This window comes from Perca flavescens, chromosome 4, assembly GCF_004354835.1.
Source record: "Perca flavescens isolate YP-PL-M2 chromosome 4, PFLA_1.0, whole genome shotgun sequence".
Taxonomy (NCBI): domain Eukaryota; kingdom Metazoa; phylum Chordata; class Actinopteri; order Perciformes; family Percidae; genus Perca; species Perca flavescens.
This window is the reverse complement of record NC_041334.1, coordinates 22,760,329-22,782,805: the sequence shown is the minus strand read 5'-3', so window position 1 is coordinate 22,782,805 and position 22,477 is coordinate 22,760,329. Positions and strand designations below refer to the sequence as shown.

General features: G+C 38.7%; 1 protein-coding gene across 1 annotated transcript; it reads right to left on the bottom strand.

The window, feature by feature from the left end:
* Nucleotides 1-1,159: 1,159 nt before the first annotated feature.
* On the bottom strand, nucleotides 1,160-22,078 carry grm2b (glutamate receptor, metabotropic 2b). Its single transcript, XM_028576391.1, has 5 exons — nucleotides 21,540-22,078; nucleotides 8,062-8,899; nucleotides 6,333-7,396; nucleotides 3,238-3,448; nucleotides 1,160-1,752 (listed from the first exon to the last, which is right to left on the bottom strand). The coding sequence occupies exons 1-5, from the start codon at nucleotides 22,047-22,049 to the stop codon at nucleotides 1,679-1,681; spliced, it is 2,697 nt and encodes an 898-aa protein (XP_028432192.1). The 5' UTR covers nucleotides 22,050-22,078; the 3' UTR covers nucleotides 1,160-1,678.
* Nucleotides 22,079-22,477: the final 399 nt, after the last annotated feature.

Genomic DNA, 22,477 nt, shown 5'->3' with positions numbered 1-22,477 from the left:
GTCATGTAATAGTTACAATTAACTACAAGCAAGCATAACATAAATTGTACTTGTTAGACTAATTACATTATTTTACTGTAGCTATCAATAAATACAATTTACGGTTGCATAGGTGTGCTGAAATCCTTTTAACCCTTGTGTTGACTTCGGGTCAAATTGACCCGTTTTCAACTTTTGTTTTATATCAGAAAATATGGGAGGTAGAAATAAGCGCTGAAAATGTTTGGGTAAAAATTTTAACAATTTAAAATGTTCGAAAAAGCAAAAACAAGGTTGACGGGAAGACAACACAAGGGTTAATTACATTAGTGATTCATCAGCATAACCCTGATGTCAATGTTATATCAGAAATAGCATTACAGTGATAAGCCTGGTTAGTTTAGTATTTGCAGTTTTCTCTTCTTCTTTTTTCTGCAGGTGTCCTCTTTTCACTGGTACATAATTAGTTCTGATACTCATACATATATTCATTATTCAATAGTTTGTACATCAATGTTTGGAGGGAACACCATTTCTACAATATCTTCCACTTTTACAGTTAAACATTGACAATGACATTTTGCAATTAAAGTAACTTCTGGATGGGCTGCAGGTTTACTTAATGTACATTTAATCTGTAAAAACAGACCAGGCAGTCAGTGGTTGGGTTGTTTGTAGATGGATATTAGGATTTAATATCAGGAAACTCCAATGAGTATAAAAGATGAAAAAGTCCAAGTTTGGTGAATACATTTTATAGGCACTGTACATGTATAATTGCACATACTAGACTAGTAGTTACAGCAAAAGTCACAGCTTAGAGATCTATGCATCAAATACAAGTCTTGGTAATCGAGCAGATGGAAAAAAAACATGATGTGCCTGTTGGGGGGAAGGTAACTTAAACTTAACATCTTCAGCTGTTGCTTCTTTACTCTGGTAAAATAAGAAGCAATCTAATAAATTGATCCAACTAAAGACATTTTAAAGTATGTTAATTTGGTTTTGAAGTGGGGAAAAAACTCAAACCCTTTGTGCCAAAGTGGTTATTGTCTCTGAATTGCTGCAGCTAGTTGGAATAGTGTCAAGAATTGCAAGGGTGAACTCAAACATAGCGGTATTTCATCTTTTAATATTTAAAAAAAAACATTTTATTTACATAAATTACAGGAAACCACAAACTGTTATACCAGTCTACATTAACACGTCCTTTATATTGTCTAGTTGCCTACTTTTCATCATGTTCACTAAGGTTAGTCACATATTTTGTCGAACAGAATGGCTACATTTATTTCATAGTATTTTTATTGTGTTTATTATTCACAGAACTGTTAAGTACAAGATAAGAACAGCCTTTTGTTTCGTATAACACTATTGTTTCACAACCACCCATTTGACAACAAGACTCTTTAGGACAAGGCACGATGCATTTTATCACATCTATCTGTAAACCAAGGAGATCACAGCATATTAAATCTATACAAAAAAAGGCTTTACAATTGATACATACTGCTCGCTGTAATAACATAATTTAGCTTTCACAGTTAAAGAGTTACCCTTGCCACTGTCAGTCAGCCTACCGAGACAGAGTTATCTCTCTGCAGCATGTTGGATGGCATGGGGGCTCGTTCATCCACAGCCCTGTTTGATGGACGGGTGATGGCACGGTCTCATGGTGTGCTTAGAGAGGAACATTTTTTCACAAAGAGGACGTTGTAGAGTCTACCACCTCGCGGCCATTACAAACTGCTGGCACGTAGTTAGAGGCTGATCCTGGGAGAGGAAAATCAGCGGTGTTAGCCAGGCAAAGTTTTTCAATGTTAGGAAACAGAACTGATCAGAGACCAGACTGTGAGCTAAAGTCAGAAGCAAAAAGTGTGTGCTGGTTAGGGCTGGCTTCTTTCACAGTTCCAACATCTTTTACAAGCTTAGTAGTGGAGGAAAGTAACGAGTAACTACATTTACAGTATTATATACTAGTACTAAGTAAGTATACTTAAGCACATTTACAGTATTATATACTAGTAGTAAGTAAGTTACTTAAGCACATTTTTTAAATACTTAACGTTACTTGAGTGCTTCCGTTTTAGTTACTTGATACTTCTACTCCACTTATTACTTCACATTTACTGTGTAAAGCTACTTTGCTGACTAAGGCTCTGCATTCAAAACATACAACCAGCTGATAGAATATAATGCGCATTGTTACATATTAAACTACTCACCAGTTTATAATGCAGTTACAATGAGCTCCAGCCTGACTAGATACAACACTAAAATTCTACTTAACACATGAATGCATTAGTAACAATACTCTAGTATATATTGTTACATTAAACATTAATTTCATGACTAAGATGTCTTTAGTCCAGGTGAAGCAGTGATAGTTGAACTAGCCATTAAGCCTTTAAATGCACAGTTGTAGTTAAGACTAAAAGCAGTCTGAGCTCTCCCAAACTCTAAAAAAGTAAAAGAAAAACACTCAGTGCACTGTTAACTTTTTGTCTGTGTTTATTTATGAAGTTTGTACTGTGAATTAGTCGTGTTTATTAATGAGCTTTAGATAAGACTTACTCTTATCTAACATGAAAAGAAACGTAATGACTCGATTTTAATTGTTTAGCCGCACTTATGCAAAACCAGAGAAAAAAAAGCTGAAAAAATTTACAATATTGTCTGGGTTTTAACGTATGGTGGTGCTTTACTAAGTGCAACATATTGCAAGTGCTCAATGTATGAAATGTTGCAATTCTCTTGTTGATCGCATTGTTATTAATTCAAAAGATTTTAAAGATTGGCAACTGCATTAAATCGCCATGGCCCATGAGCCTTCCTTGTTCAAGTAATTCAATCTGTTAACCATTTCTTACATTAATATCTATCAAACATGTATCTTTATGTAGAAATGGACATTTCACAAGTACAGCTAGTATTAGGATAAATTGTAAATCTTTGAGGGGAGATTTTACTATAAGCCCTCTCAGGTTTTTTACCTCTCCTGCACAATCTATGCTGTTTGTTGTTACTGTATATACATTTGTTTTTATCACTTCCCTTTTGATAACAAACTACACTAAATTATGTATGTCCTATTTTGGAAACATTAACTGTTGCTAGCTATTAGGTGCTATGATATAGTCAAAATGTGTGATGAAATTTCCAGTCAGAAACATTCATTAACATGGATACCTTTGTGCTGGTGTTTACAATTTCTTTACAGTACTAGATAGAGCAATGAGTACCAGATATAGTGGATACCTTTAGAGTAGTTGGAGCCGGGAGCGGAGGCGGAGGCAGAGCCAGTGGCAGAGGCAGACACTGTGGCACTGAAGCGGTTGACTGTGACTCTCAGTGAGGCCACATTTTTCTGGGGCTGAAACAGGATGATGTGAACTTTGGGGGCAAAGAGGCAGCCGAGAACCACTGAACCGCTCAGGCTGACGGAGATACACATGGTGGTGGTCTGCACCTGTGAGGAGACAGAGAGTGTGTGATGATTAATACATCTGTTGGCACTTGGATTTTCTCCTTTTGTCTTTAAAAGAACTAATGAAGTTTGTTCAAAGGCCTCCTGGCCATATATATATATATATATATATATATATATATATATATATATATATATATATATATATATATATATATATGCTGTTCATCATATCATTGTCTTTCAGCACACAAAACACCTCTCCTCCTACTCTCACCTCGCCTGGCTTCACACGAGAGTCACAAATTATCTTTGTCCTTCATCTTTCCTACCACATCCTAACCACTCAGTTATAACCGTAATTATATACATTATTAACATTATCTTGTTGGTCTCTTTAGAATTAAATGGTGTAGGGATATGTCTTAACTGCAACTTTGATTGTTTTCACGTGAATTAAATACTGTTGAAAAACATTTTAAAAATGTATGGTCTTCAAACTAATTTTTTTAAAATAATGAACACATCATTATATCTCATCATGTGCAAAACTGTATTTAGTAGCTTTAAAATGTTCCAAATATTGAGGATTTGTCCGAAATTTGCCCAAAGCTGCCATATTTTGCAGTCATACAAAAAACAGAAATTGCTCATGTCTGTTTCATACAGTTATTATTGTAATTATTTGCAAATATTTCCATGTTCAATTATGTGCCGTCACAGTGTGTGTGCATGTGCGTGCGTGCATGCATGCGTGCGTGCATGTGTGTGTGTGTGTGTGTGTGTGTGTGAAGTTTTCAACTATGAATATAAGCTATTCTAGCTGTATCTGTATGTGCATGAATATGTTGGCAAGAAGAATAATGTGGAATTAGCACAGCTCACTGTCCTGGAAAGTCAGGGCCTTGTTAGTCATATTTGAGCTGCTAATGTGAGCTGACTGCTGGGGTCATCTTCCAGAGCAGCATCTCTTCCCACCCCACTGGTTACCCCTGCAGTCCAGGAACTTCTATTTGCAGAACCACAGCATGAAGTGAAATCCCTCCTAAACATTGCGCACAACACCAGCACTGCAGAAATATGTGAAGTCCTCTAGACAAAATGAACTGGTGAAAACACTATCAAGACTGCGGGTAATATTGCTTCACTCTTTTGTCTGCAGCTCCTTATCTCTTTATACCATGACGCTAGTTCCATTCAACAGTTCTTTTTACAAATAATAGAAAATACTGTACCACTGTGTGAACCCTTCTATTCTTACTTTGTAACTGACAGTAAAGATAATGAAGTTACACTTTTTACTTAACTCAGTGCCTTTTTAAATATTGTATTATATTTATTAATTAATTTTATGTTTTTGTTAACTATATATATCATATAGTTTTTCAACAGATATTTGCATTTTAATTTGGATATAACTGCATATTATCAATTATTTTCTATTAAATTATTTTTATTTTCTTTCCATACTGCAGTTAGTTACTTATTTGATATTTTATTTATAATAAAACAAAATGTATGAATGAATGTATAGTTAACCAATATTTAGTGCTCATATGTCAGGCCTTGACTATTTCCATAGTGATTATGTTTCAAAAAGGAATAAAATGTACAGGAGAAGGAGATTTGAAATAATATCCAAGTTTCTGAATGTAAGAGAATATCTGTTTCCATCTATGAAACCTTGAGTTCATCATGATTCACTGGGCAACAAGGCTAGTCTCTCATTAGAATATTTCTGTGCTATCCAACCCTAATTTGAAATGTGGCAACTGAACCCACAACCATTATTATTGGTGTCACACATAACCAAACATCAAGGTCTCTGTTACAGTGCCAAATCTCTCATTCTTTCAATAACTCTATTTTATTCTACAATGTTCGGCCGTTCTCATAAATCCCACTGGGGATCAGGAAAGATAAAGGTTTTCGGTTCATGGTTTGGGCGCCAGGAAGGCTGATCACTACAGACATGAAAAGCCTGAGGTACCTCATGGTGATACAAAGCTTGTGTGATCTAGATCTGTATGCACAACCAAGGCCTTGTTGCACACCCTGACCAAATGCTGTGGCAGTAGCTTTGAGTCTACCATCGGTGCTAATAACTTACATGGTCTGTCAGCTTTATGCCTGTTGTTTTATATTATTTGTCTTATTTTACACTAGATGGATAAATACATTAAATTGTCCTTGCGGCTATACATTTTCTACTTGAAAAAAGGACATGCATATTCTTATTTTTGGCTTGCTGCAGCATTTCAAACAAGTCCAGTAATAGTTCAGCCCATTCATTCAATGTCATTTATGAAATTCGGGGTAAAATGAGCCTTTAGCATTTGTGTAAAGTCTGCAAAACGTTATCCCCCTGTAAGAACTCTGCAGCTGATATGTCATTTTCCAAACTATCTATTGGGGAGACAGTGTCACTAAATGAGCCATCACATCCATGTCCCTGTTTACAATCATATTTATTACAGGTCATAGTGGTACTTGGTGAGTCACTACATAGGGTCAGTTATGATTTAGTCTTGGCATGTAATAACAAAAACTGTGATACATCTCCAAAAATCATCATTTGCACTTGAAATGTGTCATGAAACATTTAGTAATGCCACGATTCAATGAATCAGTTTGACTGTCATTAATTATTTCTGTCTCTATATTCTAGCCTGATCTGTCTCCAGAATCTTTGTTCTTGTCTTGAAAGATCCTTCAGCCCACATGAAATGAAAGCTCGCTCTTTCATGAGTCTGGGGGACGGTGATCAAATGGAATGTGAAAGTGACACCTTCTTCTTCTATAGGAATAATACACACACTAGGGATTCATTTATATACTTTGTTTACATTATTCCACAACAGTGGGCTTGAGACATTTCTAGAAATATAAATTATAAACACTCTTTATAAAACATTTTCATAGTTACCCTGTAGTCGCTGGCAGTTACATAGAAGATGGGTTGGAAAGCAAGCCAGATGATGCAGGTGGTGTACATGGTGAACCCAATGAACTTGGCCTCATTGAAGTTTTCAGGGCACTTTCGCGTCTTGAAGGCGTAGACGGTGCAGAGGAGGATAAGGATGCAGTTGTAGGTGAGTGACAAGAGCATGCTGGAGTCCCTGCTGCTACACTTTAGGGTGACCACGTCTCTCCTCTCTGGGCTCACCTCCTTCTGAACCCCTGGCACTTCTACCAGCAGCCAGATAACAGCCACCAGCAGCTGGCAGGAGATAAGAACGCCGCAGATCGCTACCTGGGAGGCGGGGCTGATGAAGCGCGGTCTCTGGGCTCCATCCTTCACCCCGCTGAAGATGCGAGCAATGCGGTTGGTCTTGGTTAGAAGAGCTGAGTAACATACTGCGAATGAGGTGCCCAGGCCTAGTCGGCGTAGGGTGCAAACAGTAGTGGAAGGTTTGGTGATGTAGATGAAGGTCATGAGGTAGCACATCAGCACTCCCAACAAGAGGATGTAAGAGAGTTCACGTCCACTTGCTTTAACCACAGGCGTCTCATTGTGCTTGAGGAACAGGCCCACTACCGACAGAGTACACAGTATACCAAGGCAGGAGATGGTGACGGGCCCAATGGCCCACACATCCTCCCACCGGATGTATTCTTCAGGCAGATCATAGCATCCAGTCAAGTTAGCCAGGGGCCACTGACCGAAGCTGCAGTCAGCACAGGTGAACTCATCCTGCAGGTACTGGTAGGGCTGACAGGGGATACAGATCCAGCAGCACACATCCCCAGGCTGCATGCTCTTCACCTCGTTCTTCCTGCAGGGGTCACTGCACTGGGAGGTGGGTGGTACAAGGTCAGGCCAGGGTACCAGGGTTGTGTTCAGGGTCAGGTTCTGGTCCCAGTAGCCCACCTTCCTGTAGACAAACTTCCCCTCTTCTTGGTGGTAATGAAAGATGTTGTAGCGGCTGATGCTGTCGCCAAAAGAGTCAAAGCGCACCATGTTCTGTGTATCCACAGGTCTAAACGGAGCTGGTGGGAAGCAAAAATACAGCAAAGTTGACTTAAAGGATCCATAAGTCTTGAGACAAGGATAATACAAAATAAAAACACTTGAAAAAATCATAGTCTGATCAGTATCTAAATGAATTATGTGTGTATATACTACTAAATAATCCTTCACCCTGCTGAAGGATAGTCTATAGTAGAAATATTAATAATAACACCAGTGGTATTGTACTTTCTACTAGTATTATCATTGGTTTTCAAAAATATTAAAATGAAACATAAAAAGTCACTGTCCTTGGATGTAATGTGCTAAATGGCTGTAAATACTCACCATACTTGTTTCCTCACATTTAATCTAAATGTGAGTATTCATTCATTTAATCAATATCCAATATTCTCAGTATAGTATGTTCTAGATTGGTTTGCCTCCCCCTGATTCGTCCATGCTAATTCATGTACTATATTTTTAAACTGAATAATTACAAAGCCCTTTTCAGTGCTGCAGAGGAAACCATTTGATGTCTTAATCCAGTCCCATGCATATTTGCGACTCCCGTTGGCTTTACACTAAAACGTTCACAATGAACTTAATCCCATTCTCAGCTATTTAAAAACTATTTCACATGAAAAAGTCACATATAACAGGGAAACCTTTTGTCTGTGTTCGCTTTCATTGCCACTGTGCTTACCTTCAAACTTGGTCTTCAAGATGAACTCCTTATAGAACCTTTTGCCGTTACCTGGTTTCATGGCATCACAGACCTTGGAAGTGTTAGAGCATACAGCTTGCCTCATGTTGTGCAGAGCATAGGCCATGGCATAGACTGCATTTACCACAAACATGATCTTGGACTCTTGCTCAAAGGTTCCATCTCGTAGGCTGTGTTCACTGCAGCCAGGTTCCTGGAGGCTACAGCCAAAGCGGTGCTCCCAGAACTCTTTAAACCACGGGTTCCTTGTGTTGGTGTATGGGTTGAGCTTGGTGAAGTAGTCTTCAAACTCTCTAATTGGATAGGAGGCCAGCTCGATGGTGAAAGCCCTGTCTGCTGCCGTCTCGCTTCCCCTCACCACACTCTCCTGCGCTCCCCATCCATCGCTGGCCACCCAGGTGAAGGTGGCGTTCATGCGAGCAGCAGCCACCAGCAGCTCACGGGCGTCTTCACTGCGGGCAAACACGATGACTACCTTGGCGTTGGACTTCTGCTGCAGAGCGCGGATTACATTATCGTAGCCCTGGCGGTTCATGGAGCGACTCACCTTGGCTGAAGTGGCAATGCAGATTTGGTGAGTGCGGGCCTCCTGCTGGAAGGCATCAATGCCAGTCTCACCATAGTCGCCCTCTGACGCTACTGTTGACACGTAGGTCCAGTTAAAGAAACGCAGGATCTCGGCAATGGCCTTGGCTTGGTAGAAGTCAGGGGGGACAGTGCGGGCGAAGTAGTCATAGCGGGTTTTATCACTGAGCTTTGAACTGGTGGAGGCATAGCTGATCTGAGGGATCTGGAACAATCGCAGGAGGTTGGCCACCTGCACAAAGAGAAGGGAAATATTTCATTAGGTCACTTTTATTGGATATAGTATGGAATGACACGATACTTATCTGTGGGTTCATCAATACGAGCGACCCCTGTCACATTACACAGGTCATTTTATCCATTGTTATTCTAAAAATATTGATTATAGCCAATTTAATAGATCTAGAGTGATACAGTTGCAATTGCTTGTGCAGATGGCAAGCATAACAATTGTTCAATCTTACAACATTCTTGTGGTAAAGTCATATTATCTCTGTTGATGAAATTCATAATCTCAGAATTTACTGTTTGTACTGTCTTTCAAATTGACTTCAACAAAATGCTGCTACATTTCAAAATCTTGTTAAGCTTTTTGCTTTTCAGCTTATAGATATCCATCTGGTTTCTAGGTGAAATGAAAAGGTAGAGCTGCTGTCTGATGTGCTTTAGCTCTGAGGCAGAGACTGGCAGCGGAAACAGCGACAATTCAATGTCCCTCTATCTCAAACTGTTTACTCTGTCAGGGATCCACATCACCAGCAGCTAGTGCCACAAATCCCCTTCACAGAGAGTGCTAGATAACAACAGCAACAATGGCGCAGAGATAAGTATTTTTGCGGTTTTTAAAGCCATTCTGTCAAGTCATTAAAGTCTAATGACTTTTCTGCCAAATATGATGCCCACCTCACCCAGACAATTATAATGATTTTTCTTGTGGAGATGCTAGTTGGTGGTGCTGAGTTGAACAAGGCAGGATGATAATCTATAAACTGAAAACTCCATGTTGGACACAAACCTGCTGAAATGATTGTCAGAGTAACATAAAATCAGGGCAATTATTTTCCCACAAAGCATTACAGAGCTAACTGTAACAGCGAGCTGGTGAAAACTTGGCATTTTGTAGGATTCCTCATGAGACGCAGTGGTGATTAGTGAAAACCCATGAGCTTCAATATGACTACACCCTCCCTCAGGCATTATTGTTTGGCTGGACACTTCCCAAACATGGCATCCCAATGGACATAATTGGAACCTTCCACACTTACACTAAGTCTTATTAAAAGTATAAAGCTCTGTTACAGCATTCTCATATCTTTTATGCTGTATGTGCACTTGGATCACAATTTTCTATGCCCTACATACTCAACAATCTATTTGAAGTCATGCTAGTACCATGACTCTACGGGTGCCAAAGCCGCGTTGTCGGTCAGTTGGTCAATCACTTTGGTCCAGACTGAAATAAAAAAACGATTTATCTAGCGCCACCAGCAGATAAATGTTTTTATTTGTCTTATTATTATAATTTGTCTTCTTATTTATTTTGTTTCATGAACAAACTAATGATTCATGTCAGCTTCATCTGTATTTGCTAAATTGCCAATGTTAGCAAGTTAACGCTAAACCTTTTTAACATTGATTAGCCAAGTTCAACATTCAGCTTACAAATGCTATTTTTTTTAATTACAAACAATACGGAGTAAAATTTAACAAGAAAAATATAAGAAAAATCACATTCAAAAACAGATAATAAAATAATTTTGTAATAAAGGTAAAAAAAAGTCCTTTATCACTATACCTTATTCATCTGTTAAACTAAGATGGTGAACACAGTAAATTTTGCATTGTCATTGTGAGCATTTTAGCATGCTGACGTTAGCATTTAGCTCAAAGAACCACTGTGCCTAAAGTATAAGTTACAACCTCACAAAGCAGCTCGCGAAGCAACAGACTCTTTGTCTTGTTTACTCTTTGCTTCCTTCATGAGTTTTCTTGCATTGCTTTCTCTCATCGCACAATTCTCTCCTGACACATTCACTTTTTCATTGCAGTGGCCAGCATTAATATAAAGAGAAGCATTTGTAGGCATATATTACTGGACTGAGACAAACAGAGGAGACTACTTGGCATTGAATAAGCAATGCCAACACACTCCACACACCTCAGAAATTACTGACATTAACCCTGATCTGCAAGCAGCCATGCTCCTTAAGCTAAAACACCCCAAAAACAAGAGCCAGGGGAAAAAACAGGCACACTTCAAGTTCTTGAGGGCATGAATGGAGTAAATATGATGTATTTAGACAAGCGCACTGCACCCTGCAGGAGTCCACTCCACTGTTACAGAATAGAGGGCAAAGGTCTCATCAAATTACCCACTGAGAGACAGGATTTCTGTTGTATATGTATAGGAAACCTGCATTTACTTATTCATTATGTTGCCTGGGATATATAGGCTACAGTATTTCGTATGCAGCAGAGTAATATACGAGCAGCCACACTGAGTCAGTCAGTCACACTTGCATAGTAATAATTCCTCTTGCAGGATTTTCAGACAGGCAGTTGGCCTTCATCAATAGATTCTTGGAGAAGCTTGACAGCACACCTTTCAGGATGTTACTGGAGTGTGTGACAGTAACCGTCTGTTCGTCTTCGTGGTGTTTCCCTCTTGCTCGCTCCATCGATAAGTCAGATAAGAACAATTAGACGTTATATCTAATATATCACGATGATTATGGCAGTACATTTGCAGTTAAGGTATTGTTTTGGTTCTATTATTTAGTAGGTTCATTAGTGAAACATTGATTGTTTTCTATAATGCTATGTATGTCTCACTCCCTTCAGTGTTCTTTTAAAGCCAAACTTTGAAGTAATATAGATATGCCCTATTATATGCATTGATTGCATAATATTTTACACAAAAATGAAAGCTACTGTACAAATACCATTTGACATCATGTGTCAAGGCATGCTTGGCAGACAGGGACTAAACGTCTAGTACTGGACTAAACATATTCAATATTCAATTAGGTTTTCATTCATTCATTCACATTAAGTGTGAATTCATGTATAGGTATTACTGTATTGCAGCTCATGTCATATTCTTCATACTGCCAACATTAATGTCGACTCTGTGTGCAGAGCCAGTTTGTTCAGATTTCACAGTAGACAGAAATTAAATTGCTGGTTTTCTGAATGTGATTTAACTGCCTTTTATTAAATTACATTTAGGACTATTTATTCATATCTCGCACTGCACTGTAACTGTAATTATGTTAGCTGTACCTTACCTGTAAATTATTTTCTTTAATTTAATCTGTTTTATTTTATTATTCTATTAATATTATGTGTCTTTTACTATTGTCTTGCGCTTCTCTCATATCTTGTCTTAATGCCTTTTATGTTTTATGCAATGCACTTTGAATTGCCTTGTTGTCGAAAGGTGCTATATAAATAAACTTGCCTTGCCTAAGATCCTATACTGAATAATTTATTCAGTTCTACACTAGAAGGCTGTTTTCATATTCACCTGCCGGAAAGTTTCTCTGTACTCACCTTAAATCTGATGTGTAATGTTAGAGCAGTATTTGTAACATCACAACTAATTTGTAAACCAATTGTGGTCCAGTTTGCAACTGGTGAACATACACTGAGACTAGACTTTTAAAGGAAGTAGTCTAGTGTCCAGCAGATCAACTTTCTAAATGAAGAAAATGTGCATATTCTTAGATTTAGGATTTTTCAATGACAGAGAAGTAGTACATGTAGTTTTAAGAAATTTCACATGTTAATTTGAAGTCTTTTGTGGAGAAAACATACTTGACACAAATTATTATTCAAAGCAGAGTTTTTTTCAACGTTCTAAAACCTGCCTGGAGGGGATATTTAAACAAAGAATTGCATTTATTCATGCCAACAAGAAAACTCTTGAGAATCACATTTGGTCCCCTCTCCCTCACTTTTAGCATCACTTTTACACTTCTCTATTTTCACTTTGTGAACACAAGCTTCCAACAAATGTATTACATGACAGCCTGTGAACAATATTGTGTGCTTAAGGTTTACAGCGTGCTGTGTTTAGGTCTACAGTCATCTCATACTTTGTGGTAGCACTTTCCTGTGAATCTACTGCAATAACTAAGTAAGTAATACTTTAAAGTAGGGCTGTCAATCGATTAAAAAAAATTAACTAATTAATTGCACAATTTGCTGTAATTAATCGCGATTAATCGCTTTTTTAAATTGAGACTGAAGCTTATAATAATGGATATTTAAATGCTAAATCATTTAACTTTGCAAATATGAAGAAAAAAACAAACAAGGAAAGGTTCTGCTAAGTTCAGAATGTTTAATATCTTTCAGAACAACAGCAGCAACAATTTGGCTTATTTAGTCCTGCTGAAGGCTGCTGGAAACGGCTAGAAACTGTCTGACTTGAGAGCAGATTTTTGTCACCGTCCCCGGCTGCTGTCGCCTGCTCTCGTCTACTTTACAGGCGAGGCGCAGTTCATCTCCAACGAGCCTATGTTCAGTCGGCGGCAGGGCAGTCGGGACTCACCCGGAAATGGCGAGCGGAGTGAGGTGACGTGACTAGTCTCTCAAAATCTGACGAAAATCTTCTAAACTGACCTTTGTTGAGCTGAAATGAAGACAGATTCAGCAACTGCACGGCCTATTTCTCGCTTAAAATGTTTTCAGAAACATGTTTCAGTGAACTATCTTAGTACAATATGAGATCGTATTCTGAACGGCCGCCATGACAGTCTGGCTCTCAATATCCGCAGAAAACAAACCCATGTGACGCGTTCGTCCAATCAGCTGCCGGTTTTCATTACTTGGGCAACAATACAGAGTAGCGCCGCCTGGTGTTATGTAGACGTATTACGTTTCTCAGCCGCCACATGAAGTAAACAAACACAGCTGCGTTAATTTCGTTAATTTTTTTTTAACAAGTTAAATATTAAAAAATTAACGCGTTAATTTTGACAGCCCTACTTTAAAGTAATTAAACATGTCAAAGAAGGTGGACTGCAGTGAGTGCTAATATTTCAAGGACAAAGGATACAGGTAAGCTGGGAAAGTGAGAGTATATTAGTACTGGTGTCTAGCTTTGGAATAAACTAATAAATATGGTATGTTTCTAAGTTGTTTAGTCGATATCATCATAACAAAATCAGTAGAAAAAAAACACTGGTTGCAAATAACATTTCAAAGCTCCTCCTCCCCTTTAGACATATGAATCCATAAGCTATCTGAGTTTAAAGTCAATGCTTGGTATGGTGTGTATAAGATGCATCGTGAGGAGCAGTATTGTGGGATTCCAGGCATTGATGAGAAAGCTGCATGGGCAATCTCTTACTCATGTGTCTGTCATGATGTTTTTCAACATGAAAAGTCCATATGTATGCCCCTAAGGTCCATGTCAAGCTAAGCCCCGCAGTGGATACAGTAGATGGCACGCAGAGTGAAACTTCAGGATGTAGAGTGCACCAGCCCTGCCATTTACTGAAATTCCAGAAAGACATGCTATGCATAATGGATTTGATGCACATCATTACTAAGTTTGGTATAATGTATTTTAATGAAATGTGACTGTTGGAATTAACAGCAAAACATTGGTTACTAAATAAATGTCCTGTGTGAATCAATAGGAGTGCACGTTTAATCACATGCAAGCAAGTAACATTGACCAACCCCGTGTTTATTGATGATATGATTTAATATGGTAGATGAAGACATACTTATTTAGGTACACAGTGGTTAATATGGAGTTGAACTAATTTAACAATCTTTTTAAAAACTTCTCAGTGCAGTCAAAATGCAATCAAATTCCAAAAAGAAAAACAGATGTTGTACAAACAGCAGCCCCAATTGTCTGTGCCAAACTTGGGTTAGGTCCAATATCAGAATAATCTAGTACAATTTCTGAAGATGAGAAATTATTCCTGTAGAATGGAAATCACACAAAAATACAGCAAGGAGGAGATGTTTGGAGCAGAGCAGTTTGTGAACAGTGTTTTCTGTAAGAGATGGTAAGTCCCTTTGGGGTGGACTTTGGGCTTTTTCACTTATTAAACCTATTACACGCACAACAAAAAGATATATAACACGATAAAGGAAAGGGGGCAAAGCCAATAAGTATAATATAAGCACTTTAAAATCTATGCCTGTCTATCTGAAGTGGTATCAGTTCCAATGAAGATATAACAATCCATACCTTATAATTCCAAGATAGCATATTGATAAAATAATTTGAACATGATTACTGGCATAAGTGGCATGCAATTTAAGAAACACCAGTACACCATGGAACACCAGTGTGACTTAATTAAACGTGCAACACAAACGTCTTAAACTAAAGATGCCTTTTCTGTGCTCATATACTCTAGTGTGTTCTCTCTTAGACAATTTGAGGCAAACCCAATCACCAAGTATGAATCTCGTCACTATGATTGTGGTGCCTATCTCCATCCGAGGCTAATTCTTTTAAATTGGAAACAGGATCAACACCTTCACAATGCTGCACACCTCTAATACAATTACTCGTTTGCATTTGTTTTTGCCAACTGATATCTCTGCTCCAAGTATATATCTTCTTTTCATCTCACTGCCAGTAGAGGAAAACCATAGCAATAGACTGTTCAACAGCCTGTGCCATTTTATCATATCTGCTGGATCAGCTACCCATCTGTCCTACAGCTGATTTTTTTTATTTGAAGCAGCTTTGTTGGATCCTGCCAACCTAAGTTTTAAACAGGATGCAAATAGGTGTAATCTTATTTTATATACATTATTTGTCCTCAACTAACTCCATCAATTGTCCTTCTAGACCATATGAGAGAGAGAGAATGACTACTGCTCCTTGATTCTACATTGAGTTCATGCCTTTGAACATATCCCAACATCTATCATTTTAATCATCTGAAAACTTAATCTTGTAAATGAGAAAATAATTTATATAAGACAGGGTTGACACAATGGACATTATGTTTTGATTTGAAGAAATGGGCAATGATAAAACTCTCATGTGAGGTACTGTTTGCTGAAGGAAAGGGATAGCACATTTATTTGCAAGTAAACTCAATGTGCGCTGCATTTGCAGACACCCACACACACATTCAAAGATGCACACATACAAGAAAAGCCCAAACAAATGAGATATAATATTCAGTTGTGTTTATGTGTGTCCACTGCATTGAGATATTCAAAGCAGCACACACACATATACAGATTTGTTTCATACATAGGATCATACTTCATATATTTATGTCTGTGGGTCAGAGCTGCGACCTAATATTAGAGCTCATAGGTGGGAACGCAGCAGAACGAAATATCTTGATCTGCTTGCATGCGCTATTTCAGGAGAAGACAATTCTTCACATTAAACTTACATCTATTATTTCCTCCCACCAGCAAAAACAATGCTCACGACAAGAGTGACCTTTTGAACCACTCTCAAGTACAAGGATACATCTGAGAAAAATGTTCTTCTTTATCATCTGCTTAGCTTGAAGCTTTGAAATATCACTTCTAGCCTCTAGCACTTGTGAAATAAACTTGAAAAGTCCAGTAATTTTTCACTGTTATTGAGACTGGTGTTCAGTGATCCTGTCACACACTGTTCTAAATAACAGCCACAGGTTCTGAGCAAAGACTGATAATTTATTCCTGTGATACCGTGTGAAAAAGACAACGGCTCTATAGAAAGACAAGATGAAGGGATGTGCATCTGGAAATCGATAGGCTAGCAATATCATTGACCGTGTGGGGTCCTGACTCTAACCGACCTTCCAGTCATTAAAATGTTTCCCTTCACTTTGAATGACATTCTGATGTGCTAATTAGGGAGCTGAGCTGTGTTTTCCGAATGTGCAAAGAATTTCCAGTTCAAAAACAACATCTAGGAGAGGAAGGGAGGGGGGAATTAAGATATAATATCACATGATAAGCAAGACCCTTTTGAAGTTAAAAGCAAAGCAGGATTTTCTTCCACCAGAAACACAATAAAGATAGAGCCCTCTCCAGTTCCCAGTTCCTCTGCACGACACAAACAGACTTAATAAACCACTGCAAACCAAAAATATGAACATCAATATATGGCAGGACAGATATGAACTCTTATGACCTTAAATTGTTGAAGACCTTCCCTGCAGCTTCATCAGTGGTTTTACAGAGTTTGTTAATGGTCTTAAAGGATTTAGTGGTTGTTAGGATATTACATTTTGTGAATACTCAAATCTCAATAACTATCATCTGAGGTAAGAATGGCTCATACAGTAGTGCAATATTATATGGAGATAGGCTGTCCTGCAACAATTCCATAGTTCTTTAGTAATTATTACTACAAATTAATAAACTTTTCTTCTTTGTGTGCATGTTTGTTAAATTATTTAAGGATGTGTGCAACAGTTTCAGTGTGCATTGTGCTAAAAGTAATTTGCATATCGTCCATGTTAAAGACAAAATTGATGATTATGCCTCTTAGCAGGTTTCAGCTTTTTTACTGTGTAAGTGTAAACGTGTTGTGGCTTGTGAATTTGAAGATACACATCTTTTTTAATGTTATTGTTGCAGGAAAAAGTGTGGAAATAGTTCAGAATGGTTTCATTGTTCTTTTTTTCTCATTATGGTTCCATTTGGCTTGGTGAAATTTATAACTGTCAAACGTGTAGGCTGTTAGGACTGAGTCATCAAGGTCGATTCTATACAGCTGACATCCCATATGACATAAAAGACCGTTTTCACAAAATGAGAAGACTACAGGGACAACAACATACACCAGGATGAGCAAGAAGATGATGAAAGTCTCTTGAATATTGCTGGGCTAATTAAGAAGGCTGAGAAGAAACTGGCTCGTCTCCCACCATCTTTCCCACATCTCATCCTTGGCCCCTGTCACAGGCAGTGTCAGCCTCCTCTCCACACGCAGGTGGACACGTCCCTGCCAGCCAATGGAGACGCACCCCACAGATGGGAAAAGCAGCTTTTTTTTAAAGTTCCCTGGGATCATCCCTGGCACTTGTCCTGCTCAGTTTTATAACGCTCTTCATCCCCACAAAGTACTTTTCTGGGATAAATAGGGACTGTGTAAATCAGTGACCTCTCAAAAAACTCCCACCATGGGCTTCTCTGCGCTCTCACGGCTCGATTCATTATAGCGCCCAATGGAAGTTAATGGTGCTAACAAAGAGGCTGTTGAGTGTAGTGACAGTAGAGGTATGTATTCAAATTCAATCTCAAAAGCAGTGAGATCCTTTTTGTGACTGTGTGGCCGCTGAAGACTTATTCACAGGGAGACACACACACACAGTCCTTTTCATGCTTCTTAAAAACATGCTGTTCTTTTGTCAAAGCATCATCAACGTTACAGGAGGAGAAGATCTATATTATCCACTTCATTCTAAGTGGAGAAGCCCAGATTTTATAGGAGGCTTTGAATGATGGTAAGGTGGACATCTCCTGTCCAGTCTGTTTGACTATTCTGTCTACTAATGCACTCTCCATTCAGCTTCAACATGCTGACATGAAACATTCATCAACACAGATTCATCACTACAGACTCATGGCAACTCTCTAAGGTTGGATCATATTCAACATTGTTTTAGCAGACATTAACAAGGGAATCACAGAAGAAGACGTTCAACCTATTCAAACAATTAGTGCTTCCCATATATTACTTACTGTGAAGAGATATGTGGTATTTTAAATCAAATACCACTCCAATTTGTATACTCCAGAATTATAAAAGGTTTGGTCTTTACAAGTCTTTACATAAGCTATTTTTCAAACATTGTTCAAAGGAGTAGTTTCATATTTTGGGAAAAAAAAAAACGTGTTAAAATTCCGTGCTTGCCAATGGAAAGTCAATTAAGATCCTTTGTCGCTGAGGACATTCGGTTTAACACAGCCCTGTCGACATGGGAGAAAGACTTGGATGGATGGACGGGTCAAACAAACAAGGGACTTACACCCAGGAGACTGCTGTTTGTGTCCTGTGTGAACACTGACTAAGTTAAAATATGTAACATACTTAACTTATGTCATGTAGCCTACGTAACATACTTAACTTCTACATGTAACATAATGATTTTACCCCAAACCATAATTTTTTCCTGAATCTAACCAAGTTTTGGTTAGGATTTCTCAGAACTAGTCCTTTAAAATTAGAGCTAGCGATAAGATTTAAAAGAAATGTGAATGTTTAAGGAAAAGTAGTAGTGAGAACTAAAAAGTCATAGCACACTGCAAACTGATTACCAAGTATACAATATCTAAATAACTATATTTCAGCATTAGATAAATAACTATATGTCAGCATTAGTGTGACACAAGGACTTAACAGGACCTAATGCCAGAGAGCATTGTAAGAAGTACATAGAAATAATAAGCTGTGGCTTCGGCCTATCCATCTGTGGTTTTTGAACTTGTGTCATATTGTTTTCTATTTGGGTTAATTGGGACCAGCTTCTCTTCTATGCTTTGTTATTGTTTCACATGTTATTAATGGCTTACAATACATTTCACCACCCTAAACTCCATCACACTGTTTGGGCTTAGCTGGTCAATACATTCTCAATCTCTCTGGACACTGGAATCCATTCATCAGCATCATTATATTTTAACTATCAACCCTGGTGACCCAAAATCTAAAAGTGAGTAATTTGAAATGCATTCCTTAACTGAACATTTTCAACAGCTATACTTACAATGCCATCTTCATACAGTAGTGTTTACACTTAGGCTGCATAAACACTGCTTATTCAAAAGCAGTGATTCAGTCATCAGGAGTTCCAGGGATAATATAAAATATTCATGTTATGCTTAAAGATCCCATGGCATGAACATTTACTTTATGAGGCCACACCCCTACCCTCCACCTTGCCCCCCCTCCCTCCCCCCCACTCCCCCCTCTCCTCCTCAATAGCTACAGACACAGAAATGGCACATACTAAAGAAAGCTAATTGTGGGACTGGCTCTAGTGGCTGTAATTCTGCATCAAGACTGAATTTCGGGAAAGAGACTTCAGATACAGTATTAGGGGACCACTAAGACCTATATAAAAGCATCCAAAGAGCACCATGTCATGAGACCTTTAATGTATGTCAATTTCCAACATTACTCTGTATGTGGTGTGATGAAACTGTAGCATTTAAACAAGCCACTCTGCAGTGTCCCTCAGTGTGATGTCACAATAATAATGTTAGGGAGCAGGGCCAGTACCCTTGACATCCAACCACAATAGTTTCCTTAGAGCTGAAAGTGACAAACCTTTGGTGGAAAAAACACCATTGTACTGTATAGACACAACAATTTATACCAAATTCTACCATTTTGTCAAATATAAGAAGATACTAAAATACCAAAGAATGTAGAAAATATAATACTTTGCTTTAGCTATTCAGATATATTTGGCAAAATAGCAATGGTGTTTTTGCAAGATCAGGTAAATCAGCATCATTGTAACATCTTTTGAGTTAAAATGTAATAATATGTTTTGTATAAGTGAATTTTTATTTGCCATAGTCAAACAATCGCTACAGGTACAAGCATAAAAAACATGGTTCACTATAATGTGAACTGAACTCATTATCTGAAATGAAATTAAGTTTATGTGACTAAAGAATTAGGTATGGCTATGTGCTACACTGCTAATAATTTTTTTATTTATATGCATATAGTTTACTGTTCCAAAGCGTTGCTACAAATTAAAAGATAGCGCTTATTCTCTGTGTGTGTGTGTGTGTGTGTGTGTGTGTGTGTGTGTGTGTGTGTGTGTGTGTGTGTGTGTGTGTGTGATAATGAATGTGTTGTGAACTTAATGGAGAGTTAATGGAAAGTGTAACCAAATTATACCTACACAATTTGTCTCGCCAACACTCAGTGCATCATGGTAATTATGGCGTGTGGGGGCAATCACAATTAATTAATAATGCTCAGATGCGTCGCCTCTGCCAAACTTTCTTACGTGTGTGTGTGTGTGTGTGTGTGTGTGTGTGTGTGTGTGTGTGTGTGTGTGTGTGTGAGTGTGTGTGTGTGTGTGTGTGTGTGTGTGAAAGGTCAGTTTTCTTTGCTAGGCGTAAATGAAGTCGCTGACAAAATGATGTATGTCTCTGTGAATGTTGATGCTTCAAACAGATCCCAGGTGGATTCTTATTTAAGCCGAAGCTCAGTCCTTTTTCTCAGTAAAAGTGCCGATGAAAGGCATTTTCGGTAATTATCTGTATTTGCAGAAGTGCGAGATGTGAGTAAGTGAGTCTGTACGCAGATTCAAGTGTGCAGATTTATCCATCCCCAAGTACCATAATGAAACACTGTATTTATAAATGTCAGTTGTTACTCTCACAAACATTTTACATTGGAAACGTGCAATGAATTGAAAAAGCGCTGCCTACAGTCTGTCTGTGTGCCAACATAAGGATGTCTACTGACGGGCAGCGGGACTTGTGCAGGAGAGAAAGATGTTTCTAAAAGTCTGCGCGTGTTCAGCTCCCGGTACGCATTCCTGTTCTCCTTGCTATAAGAATGTGGACACATGTGGCTCAGATCATCTCCACCACCGTGCGGTTTTAGTGATTGGATCTCAATGCGTCCTCAATGCATCGTGTTTGGTCGGATTTTACTACAAGGTGGAAACAGTGTATGTGTATGAAACAGGAATATTGAGGTAAACCAAACTCTGCTGCTAGACAAGAAAGTGAGTATTGGATTCTGCGAAACCCTAGATTTACAATCATTGCTAAAAAAGAAAATCTTGATGTTTAATGCCAAGGTTTTTTAAAGACTTGCTTTCTGCCGAATCTGTGCATCGAAACTACTTAAGGTGAGGGAAAGGTTGTGGTTATGGCTTGTAAGATAAATTAATTTGCTCATTTACCTGAATTGAAACGTCACTATAGGAGCCTCCGATGACCCCAGAGATGGCAAGCGGAACCTCGTTTTGGACAGGTCTGGAGCCATCTGGGCAGATAAAGCCTGGATCATGCACCTTGGTGAGGGAGGCCCTGACAAAATCTAGAGACTGCTCCAGAGCATAAGTGTCCTTCGAGCAGCTGTCCAGGATGTGGGCCCCCAGCTGGAGTCCAGGAAGGATGTGCTCGCTAGAGTTAATCTCATCAAGTGCCAGCAGCATGGCTTCCAGTCTCTGGATCCCCCTCGCCTCGTTGATCTTACCACAGTCCTCCATCCCATCACCTTTTTGGTGCACTGGGAACAGGCCTCCAATCACCAAGTCCCCGTCCATGATGATCTCACGTTTGGCCGCAGGTGGTAATCTGGAGATGTTGGGCAGGACCCCTGATATCAGCAGCTCCAGCAGGAGCATGTGGAGAGGCCAATAATGGGCCGAATTGGCCAACGACCTGGGGCATAGCACTACACTCAGCATGGCAGGATCAGGTAGCAGGGTTCAGCTGGCTGAAGTACAAAGGAGCAGGGGTTTACAGCGTCTGGAGGAAGATCACTTTTAAGCCTTCTTTCAATGGGTGCAGCATGTTTGATATTTCCTGAGTGAATGAAAGAAAAGCTAATTACCAAGTTAATCAAGCATGAAGTGTATATGACTATCTACTGTATCTATCTATCTATCTATCTATCTATCCATCCATCTATCTAGCTATCTTTTTTCTTTCATTCTTTTCAGTTTTAACAGCATCAATGGGAAGAAAATACAATTTAATTACTGCAATGAGGAAAGAAACAGAACTATTAACAGAGTAACAACATGACCATATGTATCAAAATGTGCATTGCTGATGCCCACTGACAGCTTTCGTTACTCTCTTTCAGCTTTTCGTCTACAGGGTTATCCAAACA

What these genes read in the sequence shown, in the direction of transcription:
- grm2b (XM_028576391.1), bottom strand. Translation starts at nt 22,049, where the DNA reads ATGCTGAGTGTAGTGCTATGCCCCAGGTCGTTGGCCAATTCGGCCCAT. An exon ending in CTTGAAGACCAAGTTTGAAG is followed by an intron (nt 7,397 to 8,061) that starts GTAAGCACAGTG and finishes GCTTCCCACCAG; the next exon opens with CTCCGTTTAGACCTGTGGAT. An exon ending in CGGCTCCAACTACTCTAAAG is followed by an intron (nt 1,753 to 3,237) that starts GTATCCACTATA and finishes TTCCTCTCCCAG; the next exon opens with GATCAGCCTCTAACTACGTG.